General features: G+C 48.1%; 1 protein-coding gene and 1 long non-coding RNA gene across 4 annotated transcripts in view; one reads left to right on the plus strand and one right to left on the minus strand.

The window, feature by feature from the left end:
- LOC132023592 (uncharacterized) overlaps positions 1–1185 on the minus strand; it is a 46004-nt gene extending 44819 nt beyond the window's left edge. The window contains exons 1-2 of one of the 3 annotated variants that reach the window (XR_009405999.1): positions 879–1185; positions 571–750 (exon numbers count right to left, since the gene is read on the minus strand). This is a non-coding gene — a long non-coding RNA (uncharacterized LOC132023592). The other 2 variants (XR_009406000.1, XR_009405998.1) reach the window with 2 other exon arrangements.
- Positions 1–24548, plus strand: LOC132023589 (urea transporter 2-like). The gene is made up of 10 exons (XM_059409570.1): positions 1–253; positions 422–606; positions 5366–5546; positions 6522–6711; positions 11295–11423; positions 15449–15641; positions 19787–19934; positions 20995–21129; positions 22862–22911; positions 23410–24548. Exons 2-10 carry the CDS (start codon positions 457–459, stop codon positions 23590–23592), a joined length of 1359 nt encoding a protein of 452 aa, XP_059265553.1. The 5' UTR covers positions 1–253; positions 422–456; the 3' UTR covers positions 23593–24548.
- The last annotated feature ends 1905 nt before the right edge of the window (positions 24549–26453 follow it).

A 26453-nucleotide genomic window follows, 5' to 3' on the forward strand; every position in this document is an offset into this window, starting at 1 on the left:
TCCATAATCAATTTAAGCTCCACAGCAAGTAAGAAAATGGGTTTCTCTTAGAGCCCCACTCCATCGGAAGACTCAGGTCCATGTGTGGCTATCAAAGGGAAAGTGGGCTTACAAAGGCTACAGTAAAACAGCACAATGGATAATAGAAAAGGTAGAGAAAAAATGTCTCCGTGACCAGAAGAAAAAGAAAGGCATCTGTTCCCACTGCGTGGTCAGGGAACACTTCATAGCAGAAAAGGACTGTCCTCTGCAGGTGGGTGAATGGGGGCATGTTGAAAGGGAGGACCGCCCTGGTGGAGGACTGGCCCCAGCCCCCCTGGCAACAGCGCTTGGTCCCATGCCTCCGGAGAACTCCATCCAGCCTCCGCCAAGTTCCTTTGGGCCCCATCCTGACTCACCCTTGTCCCCCTTTCCTCTCCAGTTGCAGGACCTCTGAGCAACCACCCCCGGAGGGAAATGTCTGATACTCACAGCAGACCTCTCCTGGCCGAGCCTCTTTCCAGCAGATGCAAACTTTATGAGTCAGAGTTTACCAACCCGAGCTGGCCCTCAAGCCCCCAGGATACACACCCGGCACTGCCCCTCCTGGAGATGCCCGAAGAGAAGGTGAGGAGAGTCCCTCCCAGCACGCCTCCCGGGTAGAAGGAGCGGGGTGGGCACACACTGCATAATGGCACGGAAGGGCAACTGCCCGGCGATGTTCTGTCCCCAGTCAGCACAGGCTCACACCCCTGCTTGGTCCTATTTGGCCTACGATGGAAAATGGGGTTCTGTGTGCAACATGATTTTAAAGACAAGTAGGGAATGCACACACTCACGCACCAGTCTTCCAGCCAGTCCCCCACATCCTTCCGCTTAGACCTGCTCCCTTGACTTACCTTATCATCGGCTCCCAAAGGCAGGCCTGTGTCCAAAGGCAAATTTTAATGCTCCCTGAACTGATACAGTGGAGAGGGACCCAGGACCACTAAAGTTTTGTTTTTAATGAGATAAAATCGATATACCGTAAAATTCAGCCCTTTAAAATATACATTTCACTGGTTTTTAGCATAATTACAAAGTCCACTAACATCACCACCAGTGAATTCCAGAATATTTTCATCACCTCGAAAAGAAACTCAAAACACTCATTAGCAATCACTCTGCGTTCCCTCCTCCACACCTGTCACCTCCCATCTGCTTTCTGTCCCTGTGGAGTTGCCTCTTCGGTACATTTCGTGTAAGTGGAATCATATAATTTACGGGCTTTGGTGAAATGCTTCTGTCATTTAGCATAATATTTTCAGGTGCATTCTTGTCGTAGCACGAATCGGTACATCATTACTTTTTATGGCCAAACCACATTTCATGGTGTGAGTATACTGTAGTTTATTTACCCATTCCTCAGTTGCTGGACATTTGGGTGTTTCCACTTTTTGCCTGTTACAAAAAAACGCTACCATGAGCATTTGTGTAAAAGGTGTTGTGCAAATACATATTTTTCTTTCCCTGGGTATACATCCAGAAGTGGAATTCCTGGGTCATATGGTAACTCTACGTTTAACATTTTCAGGCGCTGCCAGCACGTTTTCCAGAGTCCCTGGGTCACTGTGGGTTCTCCCCAGCAGTGTACACGTCGTGTCCCTCCTCCTCCTTGTCAAAACTTGATACTGTCCTTTTATTAATGGCCTGGGTGGATGTGAACTGACATCTCACTGTGATTTTGATTTATATTTCCCTAATGTCAAGCTGATGTTGAGCATCTTTTCATGTGCTTACTGACCAGTTGTATATCTTCTTCCTTTTTTTTTTTTTTTAAAAGATTTTATTTATTTGACAGAGAGAAATCACAAGTAGATGGAGAGGCAGGCAGAGAGAGAGAGGGAAGCGGGCTCCCCGCTGAGCAGAGAGCCCGATGCGGGACTCGATCCCAGGACCCTGAGATCATGACCTGAGCTGAAGGCAGCGGCTTAACCCACTGAGCCACCCAGGCGCCCCTGTATATCTTCTTAGGGGAAAAAATGTCTTTTGAAGTCCTTTGCCCATTTTTTCAGTTGGGTCGTTTGTCTTTTTATTGTGGAGTTGTAACAGTTGTTTATATATTCTGGATATTAGGCCCTTGCCCATTATATGATTCACAAATAATTTCTCCCACTCTGTCTTTTCACAGTCTGGGTCGTGTCCTTAGAAGCACAAAGTTTGTGATTCTAAGTCTGATTTATCTATATTGACTTTGATTGCTTATGCATTTAGTGTCATATCTAAGAAACCGTTTTCTTACGCAAGGTCACAAAGATTTCATCCGATGTTCTTCTAACAGTTTTATATTTTAACACTCACATGTACGTCTTTCAACCATTTTGAGTTAGTTTTTGAATATGGTATCAAGTGAGGGTCTGACTTCAATCTTCTGCAAATAGATACCCAGCTGCCCCAGCACCGTTTATTGAAAAGGCTATCCATTCTCCATTAAACTGTTTTGGCATTCCCATGACCGTAGTGCATGAATTTACTTCTGATCTCTCAACTTTCTTTAACTGATTTATGTGTCTGTCTTTATGCCAGCACCACACTATCTTGATTATTATAGCTTTGTAGTAACTTTTGAAATCAAGACTGTGAGTCTTCCAAATTTATTTTCCTTTTCAAGGCTACTTTATTCTGAGACCCTTACATTTCTATTCTATATTACTTTAGGATCCGACTTTTAAAATTCTGCAGGAAAAAGAAAGGCAACTGGGGTTTTGATAGGGATTGTATTAAATCTATAGATCAGCTTAAGGAGTACTGACATTTTTAACAAGTCTTCCAATCCATGGACACAGGATATATTTCCATTTATTTAAGTCCTTAATTTCTTTTGATGTTGTGTAGTTTTTAGTATAAAAAAACTTATACAATATCTTTAGTTTAGTATACAAGGCCCTTTTTGTTTAATTTATTCCAAAATATTTTACTCTTTTTCATGCAATCATAGAATCATTTTCCTCATTATATTTTTGGATTGTTTATTGCCTCTGTATAAAAATAAAATTGGTTTTTATATGTTGATCTTCTACCTAGCAAATTTGCTGAATTTGTCTATTAATTTTAATAGTCTTTTGGAATTTTTTAAATAGATTTTTTAAGAAGATTCCATAAAACAGAATGTGCCATCTACAAATGGAGATGGTTTAAATTCTTTCTCTCTAATCTGGGTCCCTTTTGTTTGTTTTTTTCTTACTTAATCGCTCTGGCTAGAACTTGCAGTACAGTGTTGAACAGAAGTGATGAGAACCAACGTCTTTCTCTCATTTCTCTCATTCCTGATCTTAAAGGGAAAGTGTCCCATCTATCACCATTATATATAAGCTGTGGGTTTTTAGTAAATAGCCTTAATTAAGTTGAGGAATTTCCTTTCTATTCCTATTTGCTAAATGTTTTTATCTGGAAGGGCTGTTAAATTTTTCAAATGGTTTTTCTCTGTCTATTGAGATAATCATGTGGGTTTTTTCTTTCACTTCATCAATATTAATAATTATGGATTTTTATATGTTGAAATAGTTTTGAATTCTGAGAATAAATCCCATTTGGCCATAATTATTTTTGTATATTACTGAATCTGGTTTGGTAGTATTTTGTCAAGGATTTTGCATCTGTATTTACAAAGCAGATTGATCTGTAATTTCCTTTCTTGTGAGGTCTTTGTCTGGCTTTGGTGTTAAGGTAATACTAGCCTCATAGAATGTGCTAGAAAGTATTGCCCTCTCTTCTAGTTTTTGAGATCTATTAATTCTTTAAGGATTTGGCAAAATGTACAAGTAAAGCCATCTGAACTTGGGTTTTTCTTTGTGGGAAGTGTTTTGCTTGCTGTTTTTGTTTTTGTTCTACTAATTTAATCATTTACTTTGTTGTAAGTCAGTTCAGATTTTCTGTTTCTTCTTGAGTCAGTTTGATAACTTGTGCCTATCTACCTAGGAATGTATCCAGTTCATCTAGGTTATCTGATTTGTTAGCATACAATTATTCATTTCTTTAGAGTCCTTTTTCTTATAACCCTTTTTATTTCTTGAGGGTTGGTAGTAATGTCTCCTCTCTCATTTCTGATTCTGATAGTTTCAATCTTCTCTTTTTCCCTTGGTCAATCTAATAAAGGTTGGTCAATTCTGATCCTTGCAAAGAACTGTCTTTTAGTTTCATGGATTTTCTATAGTTTTTATTTTCTATTTCATCTATTTTCATGATAGTGTTTATTTTTCCTTCCTTCTACTTGCTTTGGGTTTAGTTCACTGTTATTTTTCTACTTTCTTAAAGTAAAAGGTTAGGTTGTCGATGCAGGATATTTCTTTTCTTCATATAGATCTTTACACCTACAGTATCCCTCAAATACTGATTTAACTGCATCTCATAAGTTTTGAAAGATTGTGGTTTTGTTTTCATTCATCTCAAAGTATTTTTCTAATTTTTCTTCTGATTTCCTCTTTGATCCATTGATTATTTAGGAGCACGTGGATTAATTGCCACATTATTTCCCAAATTTCCTTTTGCTTTTGATTTCTAAATTCACACCATCATGATCAAAGAACATACTTTGGGGGCACCTGGCTAGCTTAGTTGGTAGAGTGTGCAACTCTTGAATTTGAGGATGTGGGTTCAAGCCCCTTTTGTGTAGAGATTACTTAAAATTAAAATCTTTAAAGAAGAGAGAGAATAGGGATGCCTGAGTGGCTCAGTTGGTTAACTGTCTGACTGCATGACCCCAGGGTCATGGGATGGATACCTGAGTCAAGCTCCCTGCATAGCAGACAACCTGCTTCTCCCTCTCCCTCTGCTGCTCCCCCTGCTTGGACCCTCTCTCTCTCTCTCTCTCAAATAAATAAAATCTTTAAAAAGAGAGAGAACATCCTTTGTATGATTTCAATGCCTTTAAATTTATTTATACTTTTTTTATTGTAAAAATGCTTTATTTATCTTATGGCCTGACATGTGGTCTGTACTGGCCCCATGTCCTCACTCATTGCTACTCTAAAATTATAACGGGTATTGGATTGGCTGCACCTGCACGTCTATCACAGACTTTTTTATTTTTAAATATAACTGGTTTTCTTTGCAATCCTATTTATTTTATTCATTTCCAAACACGATTCTGAAAACAAGTCCAGGGTCTTGCCAAACTGACAGAAGGGATCCATAGTGCAAACGTTTACGAAACCCTGCAGTGAAGAATGTGTAGTCGTCCTGGAAGACTGGCCTGTGTGCGGCACACCCTGGGCAGCAGTAGAGAGTGGACAGGGGTCTTATGATCATTTATCTTTATCAGAACAGCTGACAAGCTTCTCTATCCCCAAGAGCTCCTGCTCTCAGAAAGCTGTATTGTATGATCGTTTGTCACGGTTTCTCTTAAAAGGATCTCCGGCCATCCAATGAAGACAGCCATATTGTGAAAATGGAAAAACCCAGTGAACGGAGTAAAAGGAGAGAAAGCGGGGCAGCCCATCAAGGCTCTGCCGGCGTGGGGGGCATCAGCCTCCTCCAAGCAGTGGGCTATCTCACAGGGGAGATGAAGGAGTGCAGGAGCTGGCTGAAAGGTAAGCAAACACCCGGGGAAGAAACAGCCTCCCTGAGACCTGGCTGGACGAAGCTGCTGCCTCGCTCACCCAGTGCGAGAAAGCTCACAGTCGGCGTGCTTCCGCCGAGTTGTCTGCGTGTAGGTCTGAGGTAGCCCAATAACTTGGAATTTCCGTGGTTTCAGAGTTAAATGTATTTCAATGATTTTAGTTCTTTGCAAATTCTTCAACCCTACACGGAATAGGTCCAAGACAACCACCTTAGCAACATATAAGCCATTCCCCAGTCGTTCCTTCCCTTGTTCCACACCTATTACCGTGTGCCGAGGAGATGTGGATGTGGCCTTCGCCCGTGTTCCAAGGTTCGTGCTTTCCTTTCAATGTCTTTCTTGTCCTAGTGCCCCTCAACTAAATACTGCAATAAGCACCCCTATCCTCCTACCACACCCTACCCACACCTGTAGAGGCTGTCCTGGAAACCGAACGAGAGTGAGGTAGGATATGTATCCCCTCTTCCAGGCCTGGCTTCTCCCCTGCCCCTGGCCCGGTCCTAGCTCAATGCAGTTGCAGCGCCGGGCTCAAAGCATTTCCCTGCCGGCTCCTTTCCTCCAGACTCCTTTCTTTGCTGCTCAGATCCAGCTCTCACCTGAGCCACACAGCACAACACAACAAGAGAGTTTCCTTCCCACCTCAGCCCTTCCTTTGGACCAATAAATTTCCCTTGGAATGCTCCCGAGGCTTCCTTGCCAACCAAGCTGAAGGCTGGAACGGCGTTAAATTGGTCTCAGCACGGTGCCTCAGTCTGTGTGGCAAAAACTAACACCCACTGGGGACTGATTGCCTCGCCACTCAGAGCCTTGGGCTGGGGGCCAGGCCGAAGGAGAGGAAGTGTCCGGGCCCCGTGCATCCCTGTTTGCCTTGGTTGGCGCACCAGCCAGTGGTCCAGCAGGGAAGCACAGGCTGGCCCCTGCTGATGGCTCTGCCGCTGTCTTTCAGATAAGCCTCTGACCATCCAGTTCACGGACTGGGTCCTGAGGGGGGCTGCCCAGGTGATGTTTGTCAACAACCCTCTCAGCGGGCTCATCATCTTCATAGGACTCCTGATCCAGAATCCCTGGTGGACAATTACTGGGGGCCTAGGGGCAGTGGTCTCAACCTTAACTGCCCTCGCCTTGAACCAGGACAGGTAGGTCCCTGACCCAGTGGTCGCAGGGTCTTGAGGTGGACAGATAGAGAAGTGTTTTACGTGAGTGATTAGCCAACCTTATCCTACCAGCCAGCCCAGAGTCTCCCGAAGATCAACTTTGAACCAGTCACTGGAGTTCTCTGTAGAATTAAACAGAATGAAACTATTCCTGTGCTTAAAGTAAGTGACAGCACTAGAATTCTTTTGACTGTAGATCCTTCTGGAAACATTTCCTGGAAGGCAGATGCAGAGCAACACTTAAGAGGCTCTTCCCTCATGGAGCCTACAGTCTAGTTGAGGCAAGAAATGTCTCAGAATAATAAGAGACCGTATATACTGGAGAGCTCAGAAAAGACAGACATCTCTCTCTGAGTGTTGGTAGGCGATGAGAGAGGGCAACATTTCAGCTGCAAATATGGGATCTGGGAGAGAGAAGAGAGAGCGCAGAGTGGAGGCAGGAGGTAGCACCACCCCCCACCCCCATACTGGTGGCCACAAAATTCAGGAACAAGAACAAGTAGCATTTTATATAAGGGGAGCATTTCCTCAGACTGTGGCCCATGCCCCAAACGTTCCTGATGCCTGGAATCACCTGGACTGACTGTTAAGAAATGTGTGTTCTTCAGCCAACCACTTCTGTTCCCTCAGATAGTCCCACCCCCTGTGTCTGGGAAGGAGTGTTTTTAACAATATCCTTCTGGGTACTCCTGACGATCAGAGACATTTGGGATTGCCCGCATTCTTAGTGTTTTTCAATCTGGGGGTCATGCATTCATTTGTGGATCATGAATTAATTGTCAACAGCATTTTAAAAAATTAAAATCATTGAAATAGGAGGGGGAGATGAACCATGAGAGACTATGGACTCTGAAAAACAAACAGTCTGAGAGTTTTGAGGGGGCGGGGGTTGGCAGGTTGGGGGAGCCTGGTGGTGGGTATTAAGGAGGGCATGGATGGCATGGAGCACTGGGTGTGGTGCAGAAACAATGAATTCTGGTACACTGAAAAGAAATTTTTAAAAATTTAAAAATTTTAAAAAAATAGAATAAATTAAAATAGAGTCTTTCGTATATAGTAGATACTTTGCAATATTTTTGTTTCATTAATGTGGGACATGTTGTGTTTGTGGGGGAAGTATGGGGAAGGACAGAGAGAGAGAACTAGGTCATGCTACCAAATATATTCCCTCCTTACTGTGGGTTTCTGTCAAAAAGATTGAGAAGCGCTGTCATGCCTTGTTTCATGAGATTCTCACTGCCACTGCCCAAGGCAGAAAGTGAAGGTAAGAGGGTCCACACGTCACGAGTAAGAGAACGACAGCAGGGAGAGGCCAGGCGCTTACCCAGGGTGCCAGTCAGGGGGTGGCAGGGCTCGAGCTGGGACCCATGGTCTGCATCTTCCAGGCTGAGGTGAGTGCTCTCCGGGTCACATAGACAGCAGGGACAGCAAGGCCACAGACTCCCTGGTAAACGCAGAGAGTGGGGTGTAATCAGAGCAGACTGTGGGGTGACCATCACCACACCTCCTTCAGGCTCCCCCCGACATCTAGATGCCACCAAGGCAAATCTGTGAGTCAACTTGTCTCCCTTGAGAAGCCATTCATGCACCTCTCGGGTGGCCTTGGGGGACCACGCTGATTCCAGCAAGCCAGGAGGCCGTTCCAAATTGGATGCTGAGAGGCTGAATTCTTTAGGGTGAAGATCTGGTGTGTGACATAAAAAATGGGCTCCAGCCAGGGTTTTGTGTTTCTTTTTCAACCAGTAGTTTCCCTATTTCTCCTTATCATCTCACGGGCAGCTAGCACAGAACTGGGCCCCGGACAGGATTAACTCGTCTCACTGCTTCATCACCGTTTGGTAAAACTCACTTGAACTCTGTCCAGCCCACTGCCTCTTTAGCTATGTGACCTTGGGCTAGGGCTTCCCCTCCTGGCCCCATTGTCCTCATCGGTGAGAGCTGCGACTTATTATCTCACCTTCAAGGAGCCAGAGTCCCTTCCTGTGCTGACAGTCTGATTCTCTGACCTTCTTCCCAACCATAATCTACTGGTCAACTTGCCAGGCCATTCAAAGAGCTGCTTCATGGACCTCAGGATTGCAGCGGACACACCCACCACGCCTGCCTAATCCTCCCAGACTTTTCCCTAAGACAACTGTGTGCCAGTTTGTGTTCCAAAGCTTTCTCCACCGGGTACCCCCACATCTCCCACTCAGCATCCCACTCTTCCCAGGCAAGCACTTTCGCTTCTGCCTATCTAATCCTGCCATCTTTTCAAGCCCCCTCCTATAGGGAGCCACCCCTGATTACCTCAGTGCTCTCTGAACCCTCCTTTCTCACTGGACAAGCCCAGAACATACCCCAATAACTATATGGGATGGTTCTCTAATTGCTTTCTGAGGCTTCTCTCGCTGGCCATGTTCTAAGCACGTTCAGGACAGGAAGTCCCTTTTGACTGCTCCGTATTCTACTACCGTGCCTAGAAAAGACCCCAGCTTAGTTGCTGATAGGTCAGCACCGTGTTCTACACCATCAGGTCAAAGGTCCAGGTGCCCTACTCTGTATTCACATGCACATCCTTCCAAGGAGCCCTGCCTTCACCAAGAAAGCACTGACACAGCTGCGTGTTCTAATCATAACCACCCCGGACCCTCACCACCAGCCCTACTCCCCTACCCCCATTCCCATGACCTCCCCTACTTCCTGTCCACCGGTCCTACTCCCCACCTCCTGCATTAGCCCCTCGTCTCCCCTTACCCCTGCTACATTATCCCCTCTAGCCCAGACACTGCACTTCAGAGAGAGGAACTCATCAAGGTCAGCAACACTAATGCCTCACTGTCCTGATGGAACGTGGTCCTAATGAAGACCTTTTTGTCTTTGGGGTTAAACCTACCTTAATGTTTTTGATGGTCAGAGTGGGACATGAGGTAATGGTTTCGTTTTTGACAACCAAACCCAGAAGCCACCAAAGGTTTGGTAGAGGAGTGTTCTGAGAGGGGACATCTCCAGGGAGGGGCAGCTGTGGAGGGAGCCCTTGGATGTGGCCCTGATTTTTGTCTCCCCTGGACTCCCTTGTTTTCACTGTTCCCCCTACACTCTGTCCCTAGGGCCACAGGCCAGCTCCCAGGAGGGGCCAGGCGTCTTTGCTCAGTTTGCCTGAAGCAACTGGTATTAAAACCAAAAAAGTACTAAATTCTAACACTAAACAGAAATGGGAAAATGTAGATAAAGGCAAACACATCTAAAAATAAGTATTTTTCCCAAACATGAGTTTCTGCTTTTCAGATAGATTTTCTAGTCCCGGGGACATTCTGAGCGCCAGTGGTCTTCCCTCCCAACCCCCGCCCGTCTCCAGCTGCTCCATACGTTCATAGCCTCAGGAGAAGGTCACCTACTGTCCCATGTCCCATGCAATGTCCCCCCACAAGTGCCATGTGTTCGGCTTTTCTTGTTGGCAACTCCGCAATGACGTCCTCTCCCGCCCTCCAGCTGCTCGCACTCTCCCCCATCCGGCTGAGCTGATCTCCTGGCCTCTGCAGAGCTGAAAGCTCCCTTCCTTCCAGACCTAAGCCATGGCCTCTGCCCAGCAGGAGCCCTCCTCTCGCCAGAGCTCCCTCCCTCCCTCTCAGGGAGCTCCTGCTTCCAGACGCCTCTGCTGGGCACACATGGTCACTCGGTGAAGAACTCACTCTAGCATTCACATACGTGCATTCCACGACTAGGCAGGGCCTAGAGCCCTCTGTGCACCAGACAGACACTGGTATCTGTTATTACAATGCTGTCAGTCAGACGAGCTCCAGCGGGCAACTTCCAGTCAAGGACAGAGACAAGGCTCAAGCTCAGACAGGTGTCTTGCGGTGATTTGCCTGGTCCCTCGGTCACCCCATTCCCTTCTCCCAGCCAGCAGAGCTATGGCGAGGATCAAGGGCAGTGTTCATTAGCATCCAGGAGAGAGGCTTAGGTGCACATAGACTTCCCTGATGAAACGAAGAGAGAATAGACTCGGGCTCGGCTTCTCCCCTCCTCTGGGCCTCTCCCTGCCCTGCAGAGTGGAGAGGCACGGACACAGCCCCAGCGGGCTCAGCTCCTCCACGCTGGGACACACTGTCGTCCTCGGAGGGAGGGCAGGTCACAAGTACAGCTCACACAATGCAGTGTGCAGTCAGAATGCACTCTCTCCTCCTCTTTCTCTTCCTCCCTTCTCACTGTCTCCTGTACACACACACACACACACACACACACACACACACACCATCCCCAGTGTCATACCTCAGGTTTCTGTTAGATCCCCCACTGTACTTAGCAGTCCGAGACCCCTCTGAGAAGCTAAGAGGCGAACTCAGACACAGTGAGAAGACTTAATTCTAGAACAGCAAGGGTAATCGGGTCTGTGGGGAGGGGCGTATCTAGGAAGGTGCTGGCAATCGCTTCTCGGCCTTTTGGTTAAGACAGTGTAAGAAGGTGCTGGCAGCCGCGAGACTGCCCAGAATCAGGAGTAAGCTGACTTTTTCCTGGGAGTCCCAAGGGGGCCCTACAAGCACCACCAAATTAAAATGCAAACTGTCTCTTCCCCCTCTGCCCAGGTCTGCCATCGCCTCCGGCCTCCACGGGTACAATGGGTTGCTGGTAGGACTGCTCCTGGCCGTGTTCTCTGAGAAGTGGGACTATTACTGGTGGCTTCTGTTTCCTGTGACCTTCACGGCCATGACCTGGTGAGACATCTCATTCCTTCTGCTCACAGACCCACGGGGCCCTGAGGTGCTTACGTCTTCCCCTGGACGGGGACCTGGACCCCCTGGAGCCCAGGGCTTCCTCGTCAGACTGGCTTGTCCCACAGGACATAGTGAAGATCCACGAATGTGGCTGCGATACAGCAGATCATTTTTTTATTCTGGAATAACAGGAACCCTTTAGAGCAGCAATGAGCACAGGTTTTTTATAGTGCTAATAATCTTCCTTGAATGATAGTTTTAATAATAAAGGCTAACATTTATTGCAGATTTCCTACAAGCCAGGCACAGAGCTAAGCCAGGTGAGGTTACTATTGTCCCCAGTTTACAGGAAGGAAGACCAAGACATGAAGAGGTTAAGTAACTGGCCCCAGGTCATACTTTCACAAAGTTTTTGATGATGAACCCAGAACCTCCAGGCTACATGGGAATCATCTAAACCGTGGCCTGACCAAGACAGAAAAGCTAAAAACGCACCTGGGACAGGATCCCTCTTGGAGCAGAATGTCTATAATGAAAGCACAGAAGCTTTGAACGAGAAGCATTAGTCAAGATCCTGCTGTGCAATCACATCATTTTGCAAAGGAATAAAAAAGTCAGGAGGAGGGGTCTTGGGAACCAGTATTCGTGGGGAGCCTGGGCGGGCTAGGCCTTAGCTCAACCGCATCCCTTCTCCGCTGCTCTGTGGTGCCTGAGGCTGGGTTGACTTGAAGGCCTGCCAGCCCCAGAGGGCAGGAGCCTGAAGGGACCCACGTCCTCCAGTTTGTACCCTGTGGCTCCGAGATAGGCTGACTAATTTTTAACATCTCTAAGAAGTCCATGGCTTTCCTTGGTTCCTGATATTACTAAAACCAGTTAGTTTAATTTAGTTTAAGTACTGAGTTATTACTTTTTAGTAGTGCTTGTAAATGAATTACATTAAGCATTCTGGGCAATTTATGTTTCTTCTTAGGGTTTCTGTCTTTCTGAAGCCACTGGAACAAAAAGCTACAGTAGCCATCTCTGCGGGGGTTTCAATGCCCCCACCTGCCCTTATGTCTGGGGTAGCAGACCTTGTCTTCATTCGCACACATTTGGGTTAGAACAACACAGATGAAATCTCTAAGCAAGTTCCACAGGCACTCTGTCCCCGGTGGCCGTCTGTTTACAGTGCCCCACCCCTAACCCCATGCCCCAATTTAACAGACAAAAAAGCATCCAGGACCCAACTCTGCGGTGATTCCAGTGTGTTCACTAATCTAATCGTGTAGAACCCAAAATCCAGCCCATTAGGTAGGCATCAGTAGTGCCATTTTCCAGATTTAGCCAACAAATATTTGCTGAGTGCCTGCTATGTGCAGGGACTATTCTAGATGCTGGGGATACTTGTGAACAAGAGATGATCTCCATCCTCTTGGAGCCTATGTTCTTCTTGACAAGGATAGAAATAATGTCCCCAAGTAATTAATTAAAAAGATCTTGTCAAGATTTGATTAGTGCCATGAGGAAAGCAAAACAGGGTGAGCGGGAGAGAGAGTGAGTCCAGTGATTCCAGACGTGAGTGGTCAGGGAAGGCCACTATGTAGAGGGAACGGGGGCGATTTCACCTAAATGATAAAAGGCAGCTGCCCTCTGACGATCTGATGCAGACCCCAACTGGAGGAGTGCCCGTGTTCAGGAAACAAGACCATGGGTCGGGGGCGGGGGTGGGTCATGCCCAGTGAACGAAGGAGTGGCAGGAGGCGAGGGCAGAAGGAAGCGAGAGCTAGACCCCATTTGCTTTGAAGATCGAGCAAACTTTTTGATTTTTATTACAACTGTGATGGGAAGCAGTTAAAGCTGTTTTAAATAGAGATGTGATAGGATATGACTTAAATCTAAATAAATCACTCATGCCATGTAGAGAAAGGATTTTAACTGGAACAAGAGTGGATGCTGGCAGCATCGTCAGGAACCCACAGAGAATTGAGAATGGTCTGGACAAGGGTGATACACAGGAATGCGGGGAGAAATGGTTGGGCTTAGAGTGTATTTTAAGGAAGGTGTGGGCAATAGGACTCGCTGGGAGGCTACGGAGTACTGGGGGTAGGAAGCAAAGAAGATTCCCTATACTCCTTCAGTCTACCTAAGCACCTGGCTTGATGGACAAGACACAGAGGGAAACAGGTCGGTGGTGGGAAATGGCACAAATCAAGTGTCCTTTCGGATATATTAGGCTGTAGACTTCCAAGGAGAGATGTTGACGAAGCAACATCTACGAACATCTATGTAGATGTCCTACATAACATCTACGAAGTCGTTGTACAAATCCAGAACTTTGTGATACAGTCAAGAATTGGAGGGCAGAAGCATACGGAAGATATTTTGTCCTTGGGAGTCAAGGATATCACCCAGTAAAATTAAGAAAGAGAAGACCCAAGACATTAAGTAAAATTAAGAAAGAGAAGACCCAAGGCAGAGCCATAGGATGGATCTTCCAATATTTGGATGCCCTTTAGCAGAGGTGGGGAATAACCACAAAGAAGAGGTCATGAGGAGTGGCGGGAGAAGCAAGAAGCAAGCTAAGAAAGGGCAGAGTTGTGGTAGCACAAACAGAAAGTGTTTCAATCCCATTGGGAGTGTCCAGCTGTCAAATGATAGGAGCAGGGAATGGCCATGGATTTGGCAGGATAGATGTCATTGGTGAACTGGACCAGAGCCACTTCTGAGGCGTGGGGAGAACATACACAGGATTGGAATGGGTTCAGAAAAGAAAGGGGGTAGAAAGACGGGGCACAGCCATCTTTTGAGCAGTAACTGCTGTGAAGGGTGGTGGAGAATTGGGGCAAACTCTCTGAAGGGGACATCGGGTTAGAGGAGGAGAATGTTTACAGGTAGAAGATACTAAAGCCTGCTCTAGACTTACGAGAATGATCTAGAGAAAGAGGAGAGACTGAAGCTGCAGTACTGAAGTCTTGAAGATGGATTGGATCCTGAAATATATTGGCAAAATAAAGGAGGGACACTCTCATGATGTGCCAAAGGCAGAGAGGAAGAAGGTGTGGGAGCCGGGCCATTGGAGTGTATGGAGCTCATGGTTGGGAAATTGAAGCATTTCCCATCTCATCATTTCTGTTCCTTCAAAGAAGTAAAGCAAGATGCTGAAACTAAAGGGAAGCAGTGAAGTTTTGAGGAAAAAGGAGAAAATGTGAAATATTTGTCTCAGCAAGCTGGAGAGTTCATTTGCTAAAGCTGTGTGGTGGGGTTTTCAAGCAGTCTTAAATGCCCATTGGAGACTCATGGTCGTGAAGGGAGACCAGTCAGCCAGATCACGTGACTCCTTCATGTTTCGTCCAGCAGCTTGCTGTGTGTGGAAGATGCGGGGGGTTAGGGGTCTCCCGTGGCTGGTCCCTTGAAGGAAAGTACAGCTCAGGGAGCTTCAGTGCCTGGTGCTGCTCACTCAGTAAGTGTAATAGTTAGGATTTGGACCCAGCTCTGTCTGCCTCCAAAATGCATGCTCTTCCCAAGGAAGAGGCCAAGAAGAGAGAGGACACAAACCACCGAAGGTTCTGTCTTCATGGGGTGGCTTCCAGAGTAGCTCAGAACATCTGAGCTGAATCCAAGCCCGCACATGACCTCTACGTGCCGTAGCAGCTGCCTCCCACGAGGACAGACTTCTACAATGTTATCACAGCCCAAGAGAGTAGCTGCTGTCCATCCTGATGATCCAAAGGCAATCCATGGTATTTCTAAGGATGACATTTTGTTTGGTTTTCTTGGTTTAAGAAATAAGGAGATATTTAATTTATAAATGTTTCTATTCAAAACAAATTATAACACTTTAAAATGTTGCTTCTCAAAGAGTCACCTTAAATCAAACACTTTATTCCCAGTTCCAGATAAGTTGGACCACTAGAGTCTCAAAGGAGTCGGGAATGGCCATGCCAAGGAGAGGGGACAGTGGGTGGCACTGTGGCCAGACCCAACAAGACGGTATAAACCTAAGGATAGGATGAGCACAGATTAACCTTTATCCCTCTCATCTTCAGCCCACTTCTTTCCAGTGCCTTGAATTCCATCTTCAGCAGGTGGGACCTCCCGGTCTTCACGCTGCCCTTCAACATGGCGGTGACCCTGTACCTGGCAGCCACCGGCCACTACAACCTCTTCTTCCCCACGACGCTGGTGGAGCCCATGTCTTCAGTGCCCAACATCACCTGGACAGAGATGGAGATGCCCTTGGTAAGTTCCCCAGCGGCAGCTGAGTTGGGACCCCTGCTTCCATCATACAGCTTCTCCGTAACCAGCCTGTGGATTACCCAGGCTCTCCGCTTCTCCAGAGGCAGCTCCAAATGACGGCCCTGGACAAGGGCAGGACAGGGAAGGGCCATGCCAGCTCCCTATACTCTTTCACCAAACCCTCACTGAAGACCCGACATGTGCCGGCACATTATCGGACACGAGGAGTCCACGAGGACTGAAAGGACAACAGCCTCTCTGCCCCTTTGCAGTGCACACTCCCCACGGGGACACAGACAGTAAACAAGTGCACAGACGAGTGCCGAGTTGATGCTATGCAGCACTGGGGTTCGGGGAGAAATACTAAATGGCTGGGGGGAGGGGCAAGACACCAAAATGAATATTTAAAATTAGGATTTTAAAGATATTATCCGTAAAAGATGGGGATGAATTTTCACATACTTTCCATCTCAGTGGGTCTCAAGTAGGGCTGATTTTTCCTCCTGAGCAGGGCAAATGTCTGCAGATACTTTTTAAACTGTGTAAACTAGGGGGAGGGGTGCTCCCGGTATCGAGCAGGTTGAAACCAGGGATGCAGTCAAATGTCCTGCTACGCACAGGGCAGCTCTTCCCACGATGAAGAACTGCGCAGCCCCAAATGCCATAATACTGAAGTTGAGAAACTCTGCTTTACATCCACCTATCATAAATGTACATATTTATTTATTCTACTGATGTCTAGACACTGGGGATAAAGAGATGTCACAAAAATCTAACGTAAGATTAAATATATAGAATTGTAACCTTTGGCCTTGTCGATGCACAATAGAGAAGGCTAAGCGCTCACACGAAGGCAGGTTTATTACTTACCGGACACTGTTCCAAGCCCTCGGCTTCTGAACTCGTCTAACCAGCCCTCATGATAGCCCCATACTGTAAGTACTGTCATTATCCTCATTCCCAGATGAGAAAACAGAGGCGCAGAGCCAATCGTTGCCCAGCGTCAAACTGCAGCTTGTGCCCGAGCGTAAAACCCAGGCAGCCTGCTGCAGAGCCCAGGGGGAACAGTGAGGGGAACCCTCTGCTTCCCCGTGCAGTCCGGCCCTCATTGGGTGTCTTTACTAAGTGCTGGAGTGTTCTCTACCTTCCCCCAAAATCCAACGCCATCCATCTTTCCCCCATTGGTTCTGGCTTGACTTTCTAGGGTCATTCAGAATATCTTTTCCATGGTTGCCTTTTGAATGCTTGCAGACATACCCCATGTCTTCAGTACTGTTGGGACAACCTGATTTCGGAGCCCTCACCACCCGGCCGAACCTGTTGTCCAGATGTACTGACTGTAGTCTAGATGTACTGAAACCCCCGGGGGGCTCAGCTCCAGGACCACAGCTTCTAGGGCAGGGCGGGGAGCGTGGCTCTGGGCTACATTCTGACCCGCAGCCTCTCGGGACAGGAAAGACTCCCAGACCCCTCGTGCAGATGCTGCTGCCAACCACACAAAAACCTTTTTTAAAGATGTTGTCTTTGTAAAGTTTTGTCTGGGGCCGGAGCACGGAGCCGGTTTTCAAAGGAAAGCCCAGCCTCTGCTGTGGAAAACAGCAGAGATGGGAGCAGGGGCAAAACCCTAACTCTGATAGGATCGCCAGTGGTCCTCGTCCGAGAGTTAGGCACACTGCCTTAGAGACACAGACCCTTCTGTCCTTAAGCCCTAACCACGAGGTGGGCTCCAAGTGGCCCTGCCAAAGGGAAGGGCCCCGGCGTCCCCCCCCCCCCCCCCCCACACACTGTGAGGCTCTGCAGTCCGGCAGCAAGGGGACCGCTGATGGGGGAGAGCCACAGACAAGAGGGGCCTCTTGTTCATCTTCACCGTAACTAGAAAGTGGCAGGCCAACCAATCCACGTCATCCACAAATCCACAAATCCATCCAAGCTCCCCATCCAAGCTCCCCAACCAAGCTCCCCATCACACCACTGCTCTGACCCCCGGCTCCTTTTCTTCCAAACCATCCACAGCCCAACACCCCTTCCCTCCTTCTCTTTAAAATAATGACGAGAATGACTTCCTTTTTGTTCATCCAAACTGTCGTCTTTACAGGAGAAGCGTCCGGGGTAGGGATAGGAAGGAGGCCGGTGCTCAGTACATTTCCATGCACCCCGACTGCCACCTTCACCCCAGAGTGTTGGAAAGCAGGTGGAGGGGGAGGGAGGCAGTCCCGGGGCCACAGTTCACCAAGCTAAAATGCGGATCCCGGCATCCGGCAGAGGAAGCAGCTTTCTGAACTCGGGCTCCATTCGGAGGCTACTTGTCCCTCATTCCTCTCATTCTTGACTGCTTGCCTTTCAAACCTGTGTTCCCAGGGGGAAGGGGGGAGCTGGAACCCCCTCCTGCATTCCTCAGACGTGGGGAAGTCGTAGAGCAGTTACTGAGTAGACTTCTAACCCCTTCCCCGCTGGAAGCTGTTCCCTGAACGTGCACAAAGCTTTCTCGGGGCTCCCTTAAGTAAGCTGCACCCCCATGCTGTCATGTCGGCCCAGGGCTATAAGCTCTGGCCCAAATGGGCCTCGGTGACTGAAAGGCCACCCATCTGGACACAGGATGGGTAACGCTTAAAAGCTCAAAACACTATCCTCTAAAGAAATCAGACTGACTCCAGAATTAAGTCAGATTGTTACAAAGTCCAAAATTCCACCCCAAGGGAGACGTCCAATGAACTCCCAGCACCTGCAGTAGGTCATGTGGAACTAACCCGGGGGTCCCCAAACTCATTGCCCGTGATAATCTCCTGAGGCCCTGGTCAGGCCCATACCGGTTAAGTCACAATGTTGGGGAGGAGCCAGGCATCATTTTTTTTTTTTAAACATCTCTAGGTGATAAGAGACTCTTAATCTCAGAAAACAAACTGAGGGTTGTTGGGGGGAGGGAGGGTTAGGGTGGCGGGTGAGGGACACGGGGGAGGGCATGTGCAATGGTGAGTGTGAAATGTATAAGCCTGATGATTCGCAGACCTGTACCCCCGGCGCAAATAATACATTATATGTTAAAAAAAAAAAAAACATCTCCAGATGATTCCACCACACAGCCAGGTTTGGGAACTGCTGGGCCACTCAGTACACATATATGAGGCTAGTGTGCACCCAGCCATAAAGAAGCCCCGCCCTCAAAGAGGTCACATCACCTAGTAATGGAGTGGAGACGGCAGAATTTTAAAGCTGGAAGATCATCTGCTAAGGCAGCCTCCTCCCATTAGAGAGGTAGACACCAGAGCCCTGCAGGAAGAAGTGACACATTCACCATCAAGCCGTGAGCTCCTGCAGAGGCCCCTGAAGGCAGCTCCCAGGCCAGCGCCCTGCCTCGTCTGCCAGTCTCCCTCCTTTCCTTCTTCCCCTCCTCTTTCGGATAGGGATGGTTCAGCATGCGCAGAAAAGGGCCACCAGGCTGTCAAGCTAACCATCTCCATTGACTGCCACCACTACCCACCCCCAGCAGAGGACTCTCAGGCTCAGGGAAGTTGGCTTTGTTCTGTTTTCCAAGGTTGCACATGTTACCTTTCTGCAGTGCTAGAGGCTCCTGGAGCAGGGGAAGTCCCTCCTCCTTCCCAGAACCCCACAACACCCGAGGTAGCACTGAGCCTACAGCAACCACCTGTAGACTAGGGGTCAAGTTCAGAGGCTTTAGCCTGGCCTTGGCTCTCAGTGAGCTGGGAGACCTTAGATTAAGGCAATCATCAAAATGACCTAAAATGTTTCCAATATTCCTGGAATACTTGTAGGATTTCAGAAAGTCTAGTGGAAATATCTTAGTGCCCCCAAACCTCCAATGGCAGTCTAGAGAGGAGGTGCCCTCTGGTCCCCTCAAAGTTTCTCCCCTCAGAGCAGAAGCCATGTGTCCCTCAGAAGCACCTGTGTTGGGGGGCCCTGCCTTGTTTCACATGGGGGATGCCAGATGCCTGCTAGGTGGTGAAGTGCACAGCGATTTGTTCCAGCTGGCGTCCTTCCTCCCAAGTTCTCTTACCCGTGGGTGTACTGGCGCTGCCCCAGGCCGGTTCCATCCCATTAGCCCCACCAGGAACGGCTCCATCCTGACCCTAAAGCCTGGTCTTTGCAGCTTGTGCCCACGCTCCAGTGACCCGATTCTGTTGACTTTGCAGCTGCTACAAGCCATCCCCGTCGGAGTCGGCCAGGTGTACGGCTGCGACAATCCCTGGACGGGCGGCGTATTCCTGGTGGCTCTGTTCATCTCCTCGCCACTCATCTGCCTGCATGCTGCCATTGGCTCCATCTTGGGGATGCTGGCAGGTAGGACACAGTCCTCTTTCTGCAGGGAGAGCTTTGGGATAATTTTCCCGAGGTCATTCCATCCCTGCATGTGGCAAATGTTCTAGATCTATGATCTTCACCGACATTTGTGAACAATGTCAAGGGTAGGGATGTGTTCTTCCCTTTCTTGAATCTCCAAAGGGAGCAGACTGCCACAGCAGGATATGTAGAGAGACACAAGGGGCCGAAGACCTGATTGGCTGCTACTGAGCCCCCGGGAGCTGGTGTCTGGCAGGAGGGGAGCTCAGAGAGGAGAAGAGCAGTAGCAGACCAAGGGCTATAAATGGCCCAACTCTTCGAAATGTCAAGGAAACTAAAGGAAAATGATTCCTCAGAATTTGTGTTGCTATCTGACAAATGTGATTTACCATTTCTACATGTATGTGTATGTATGTACACGCACCTATATATGGCCAGATGGACAGCAGAGCCCCAGAAATGGGAATTAGGCATATGGGACCAGGATCCTGTTGACTCATTCCAATATTTGTCAAAAACATCTTGGAAGCAGAACTTAAAAAAATTCTTTGAAAACTTCAAACTTATCAAAAAATTACAAAAAGAAGAATGGTACACAAAGCACCCCATACATTCTTTACCTGATTCACCTGTTGTTTGCCTTCTACCCTCTCACTGTAATATTTCTCTATCTCCTTGTGCCTATGTGTGTACATACATACTTTTCCCCAATTGTTTGAAGCAGACCTTTCTCAGCTGAAAGCTTTCTTGCTAAAAATGCAGTTCCTGTGGCCAAAGGAGTGGGGAAGGCCTAGAATCCCAACACCTTGATCTCCCCTCACCTTGGAAGTAGTCATACCTCTGTATGAAATCTCCAAAACACAGGTTGGAAACCACGGCTGTCTCCTGGTTGCTGGTTCCTAAAGACCAGATGCCATTTGTAGAGGCTTCTTCATTGGGAGGAAGGAGGAGGATGGGGATAATGGCAAGATGAGGCCACCCTGAGACCTGACACCACCCATGAGGTGGCCTTTGTGCTGGGACCAGGAACTGGCCAGAAATAACACACCTTGTCCCACAGCCCTGACGGTGGCCACGCCCTTCAAGACGATCTACATGGGACTCTGGAGCTACAACTGTGTCCTGTCCTGCATCGCCATCGGGGGCATGTTCTATGCGCTCACCTGGCAGACCCACCTGCTGGCCCTCGTCTGTGGTGGGTATCTGGGGAAAGATGGCAGCCGTGTCACTCTGCTGTTCCTTCCCTCCCTACTTGGTTATGTGAAACCCATGGAGCCACGAATCGGAACTCAACAGCAGGGATACAAGGACCTGTGGCTTGGGTCCCAATACCAGGGTCCTTGAGGTTCCTCTTCTGTCATATAGAGCCACAACCATGCTTACTGCTATTACAACAGTGTTGGAAGTTTACAAGGATATCACACGTGCATTTCCTCATGTGCTAGTGTCAGTGTCCTGGTGTAATATATTTTCATCACACAACCCATTACAGAGCACCACTAAGTGCTAGGCCCTAGGCTAAACACAGAACATGCAATGGTGACCACATCCTCATGAAGCCACATCCAGCAGAAGAGAAGTAATCACACAACTGTTAAGGCTGTGGTGTCTGAAAGGATTGTTGGAAAGACCCAGTGAGATGACGTGCTTGGGAGCAGTGAGGTTGCAGAAAATCAGACTGTGGGAGCTTGATTCCCATGGAGTAAACAGCGTGTTGTCCCAAGGGAAATGGGCTAGAGGCCTTATTATAGCTGCACCCCAGCACCCATGTGAGCTCAGTCCTCCCAAGGTCACTACCAGGCATAGATTGTCGTCAGCCCATTTTATGCCAGAGGGAATGAAGCCCAGAAGGGCTCGTGAACTTGGCATGGAACACATCGATCAAGGGCAGAAGCAAGATTCAGCCCCCATCTTCCCACCAGCCTTCCCACCCTGAAGTTGCTTATATTCTCTGGAAACAGCAGGACTTTAACAAGCAAAACTAGAGACCAGTAAAGGGCAGAAGAACATTTTCGTTGTTGTTGTTTTTCTCCCCACTCATGTGTGGAGTCTGTAAATGACGTCCATGTCCCTTGTATTCCCCTCAGCAGCCAGCAGGGAGACAGTAGGCTTGGTAAATATTTGTCAAGTCAAAAGTGCCAGATATTTTGAGGCTAAGACCGTAACTGCCTTTGGCCCTCAGAGAAGTGGCAGATTCTTGTGGCTAGAACCATCTGGGAAGGCTTCAGGGGGAGGATGGGGTTTATCTCAACACTTCCAGGATGGGAATTGGGGAGGTATAGGGGAGAGGGGGTGCGGAGAAGGTGTTCTGGACAGAGGAACAGAAAGAACAAAGGTGAAGGGGCAGAAGGAGGTTGTCCAAAGGCACGGGGGTGTGGATGAGCTCCCCTCACTGTCCTAGGGGCCACATCCTGGGGTGAACTCAGATGCCTGGCTCCTGAGGGCAAGATCATGGACCAGTAAGGTCCAGCCTTGGTGAGACTTGGTGCAGGTCCAACAAGGTCTATCATAGCTGCTCAGAATCTTGGATGGGAGGACTTATTGGGGGCTCACATAATCTGACCCCTCAACCCTGAGACAGATAATAATCCGGCCACCCAGCTGGGCCAGACCATCCCCAGTGTCAGTTTGGACAAGCAAAAGATGCTTACTGACCCTTGACGCTATGCATGGAAATGCGGACTCTCCGTGGAAGTGGGGGAGGGCTAGAAGGCTTTCATCACTGCCCTGGGAACACACAGTCTGGCGGGAGATTGGCCACACCTACCCACATAGATAACTACCATAACCATGTTGTGCAGCTATGCCAGATATCAGGGTGTGCTGCCGACACTGAGGTTGCTGAAGACAGGACGGGACCCCTGCCTTTGGGGAGGTGTGAGGGCAGACCCTGGGAAGCTGACTCTGTGGTCCTTGTTTTTCCACAGCCCTGTTCTGTGCATACATGGGAGCAGCCCTCTCCAACATCATGTCGGTGGTAAGTTTGGATTCTCCCAAACATGTCCCTCCCCAGCCAGGGCTTTAGGACATTTGCAGTTTCTGGAAGAACCCTGGGTCATTAGGTGGCTCGTACCCACCCAGTGCCTCTGTCAAGGTTTATCCAGGTTTGTCCAGAGAAGGACTGGCAATTGCACGCCTGTGCCTCTGAGGTATGTTGGGGTTGGCTGTGTGTGCACCAGAAAGTGATACAGCCAGCAGTGGAGAACCTAGATGGACGGATGGAGGTGTTTGTGTGTGGCCGGATGTGGGAAATGATCCCCAGGCTGATTTTCAACTCCATCATTGAAAGATTCTGACTGTGTCCTAAGGTACCAACATCTCAAACTCCTAGACCAACTCCTCGGATGTTATGAACCCAAAATCCAATGTCATCACTAGGGAAGAAGGATCCCCATCCTCACATCCTACACACCCTTCTCTCCCAGGGCCCCTGGAGCCTAGGACCATTTTCAGACCCTAGCGTTTCTTCTTCTAGGTTGGTGTGCCACCCGGCACCTGGGCCTTCTGCCTGTCCACCCTCACCTTCCTGCTCCTGACGACCAACAACCCGGCCATCTATAAGCTCCCACTCAGCAAAGTCACCTACCCGGAGGCCAACCGCATCTACTACCTAAAAGTTAAGAGCAATGAAGAGGAGAAGTCCCCCAGCGGTGACTAGCCCACTTCTAGGCAGAAACGCTCTTTGCCTGCACCTAGTCTCTGCTCCCTGTGGTCTCAGCTGTGGGTCAGCCGGCTGCAGCTCTCCCCTTCCATGGCTCTCCTGGCACCTGTTAGAACCAAACACACCTGTATCTCCCTTTCCCTCATGCTGATTTTTCTCTCTCTGCCCAAGTGGCCGTAACTATCCACATACAACGTTAGAGGAAGTTGGCGTGAGCTTGTGGAGTTAGAAGTAAGGCGTGTGCTTTCAATGTCATTGTCTTCAAACAAAAACATTTCTCCTTAGTCTTTTGGGAAGATGGTCTTCATGGCATGTTTAGCTGAATAATGGATGCTGTAACACTGAATTTGCTGAGGGGTTCCCAAGCAGACCCAGAGCGGATGGGAATTCAGGGGATACAGGGAAATTCAGGGGATACAAGCCAAGAATTGAAGGTACTTAGTGGCCGATGAGGATGCCCAGTGTCACATAAGAGAGAGGAATTTTACCTAATAAGAGTTTTAAAATCAGAACAGGGACAGTTAGAGCACTGGGACTGTCTAAATAGGCAGTCTCGAATATTCAGTGGTCAGAGGACAGGCAAGATGATATCTCATAGCAGGAAACAATTCATAAAAATGAGAATCCCATATATGGCTTTTATTATAAAGGATAAAAATATGAAGGATAAGCATTTCTCAGTATAAGTCAAACCAGCAACTTTGTGCAGAGCTCCCAGTTGAGAAAAGTATCTGAGCTCAGCGTGTGAAAAGCTGGAGAAGTGTATCTCATTGTCCTATTTGCCTGTGGGTGTTGGAAGCTTTATGAGGTTCTGTGATACTTGAAATAAATGGTTAACCTGAGTAAAAGGACAATTATCCATGAAGTTCATAACTCGACTTCCCAATTACAGTCATTAACTTACATTCAGTCTCCATTTATATGTATATGAGGGTTCAGCAAACTTTTTTTGGAAAGGGTCAAAAAGTAAATATTTGGGGTTCTGGAGGCCTTACAGTGTCTTTAGCAAAGACTCCCCTGCATCATTGTAGCATAATACAGCCTTAGATGACATATACGTGAATGAGCATGGTTGTGTTCCAAGACTTGATGAAACAAGGAAACTAGATTCGGCCCACAAGCCCAGGTGTGCCAATGCCAGACACAGATGCCCGCCACAATAACGGTTCGGAGCTGGTGGGCAGAGGACAGGTCCAAAGGACGCTGCCAAGTTCTTTACAACAGTGGAAGATTTTTAGGAAGGTGAGATTAGTATGACTAGAATCAGGAAGATCTGCTCCGAGGCTCCTTGACCTGGTGCCGCCATTTCCAACCAGGCCCTCCTTCCCCAGCAGTGTCTGTCTGGGAACCACCCCTCCCCAGGCCCCTCACTCTGCTTCCACCTCTGCGGGCAGCTGCAGCACCATGAGAGGAAGGAAAAACTGAGCTCAGTGCGCAGACGCAGTGTGCAGGGAGGCTCCTACACCCCGGGCTTAGAGGGGAGTGTGAAGGGCAGGTGGTCTGCGGAGAACAGAGACATCAGCCCTTCCAGACAGGGCTCAATTACCCAAAAGGGAGGGGATGCCCCTCCCCCAGATATTCTAATAAGAGTTAACAGAACTAGATGCCCCATTCATTCATTATGGACAAACTGTGCCCAGAAATCGACTTTCCTTTCCTTTGAGCCCATGAGACTCTCCACCCCAAGAAGTAGATCTGACAGGAACTGGGGTTTGTTTGTTTGTTTTAAAGATTTTTATTTATTTGAGAGAGAGAAAAAGCAAGAGAGCATAAGCAGGGTGGAGTAGGGGGAAAGCAGGCTCCCCAGGACCCTGGGATCATGATCCGAGCTAAAGGCAGACATTTAACTGACTGAGCCACCCAGGCACCCAGAAGCTGGATTTTAACCATGCTTTATATTGGATTTCCAGGACGGGAAAACTGGATATAAAAAGTCCTTTCCGTTCACTTGGACAAGATTCTCTCCTCTCCCTTTCTTTCCCACCCCACGTCTCTGTCATTAACAAGGTCCCACTTTGGTCACAGGTGTCTGGGTTGCTTTTTTTCTCTCAAGTTCCCACTTCCATCCCTGTAGAAATTAAATGTTAACTGTGTTGCCAGCTGCCAAATTCATGGGAAGAAAAATGGATAAAAGCTAAGTGATTCAGGAAAAGGAAAAAGCATGTCCAGCAAGTCTGGAAAAACCACAGGGCCTTAGAAATTCTATAATGCATTATGATCAAGATGGCCAGATATTTACGTAAAAATAGGAAAACATCTACTAATTCGAAATAAGAAAGAACTGCCTGGATGAAGTATTGTCAATCACTGAATTCACTTGCCAAGAGATGTTGTCCAGGAGTAAGGAAGTGTTTTTAAAAAACATCTTTTGGGGCTAAGAAGCAGAAAATCGATGGTATTTCCCAAATGTGGTCAAACAAGCTCCTTCTGGAGCAGAACAAATCTTATTAAGCCAATCTGGCAAGCAGATGCTGCATCTCTCTTGTGGGCATGGACAAGGGTGGGGCGGAAATGAAAATCCCCACCCCTCTAAGAAAAGTCACCCCTGTGCAGCTCACCCTGCCCATGGGCCATGGACAGATGCCCAGATGGCCTCTGAAGTAGCCCAAATAGTGGTAGGCAGTTTGGAGAGCTCCCTGGACTGACCCTGTCCTGCCTTCACCAGAGCCTTCCCATCCCAATGATGAGTAGGATAGATATGTAGGGGCAGGAATCTTAACCAGAGAGACACCACCAACATGAGGTTGCACAGGAGTGAACCACCAGGAGAGAAGGGAGAAGAGCTTTTGGGTACAAATCCTGGTTGTTTTGCTGTAATCACCCCCAGACTCTGGATAGCAGCTCCTGGTTGTATAAAT

Source organism: Mustela nigripes, chromosome 8 (assembly GCF_022355385.1).
Source record: "Mustela nigripes isolate SB6536 chromosome 8, MUSNIG.SB6536, whole genome shotgun sequence".
In the NCBI taxonomy this organism is placed as follows: domain Eukaryota; kingdom Metazoa; phylum Chordata; class Mammalia; order Carnivora; family Mustelidae; genus Mustela; species Mustela nigripes.

Bases quoted from the DNA above. Each gene is read 5' to 3' on its own strand.
- LOC132023589 (XM_059409570.1), top strand. From the start codon at position 457: ATGTCTGATACTCACAGCAGACCTCTCCTGGCCGAGCCTCTTTCCAGC. The intron at 607-5,365 runs GTGAGGAGAGTC...TTCTCTTAAAAG, and splicing joins TGGAGATGCCCGAAGAGAAG to GATCTCCGGCCATCCAATGA. The intron at 5,547-6,521 runs GTAAGCAAACAC...GCTGTCTTTCAG, and splicing joins GTGCAGGAGCTGGCTGAAAG to ATAAGCCTCTGACCATCCAG.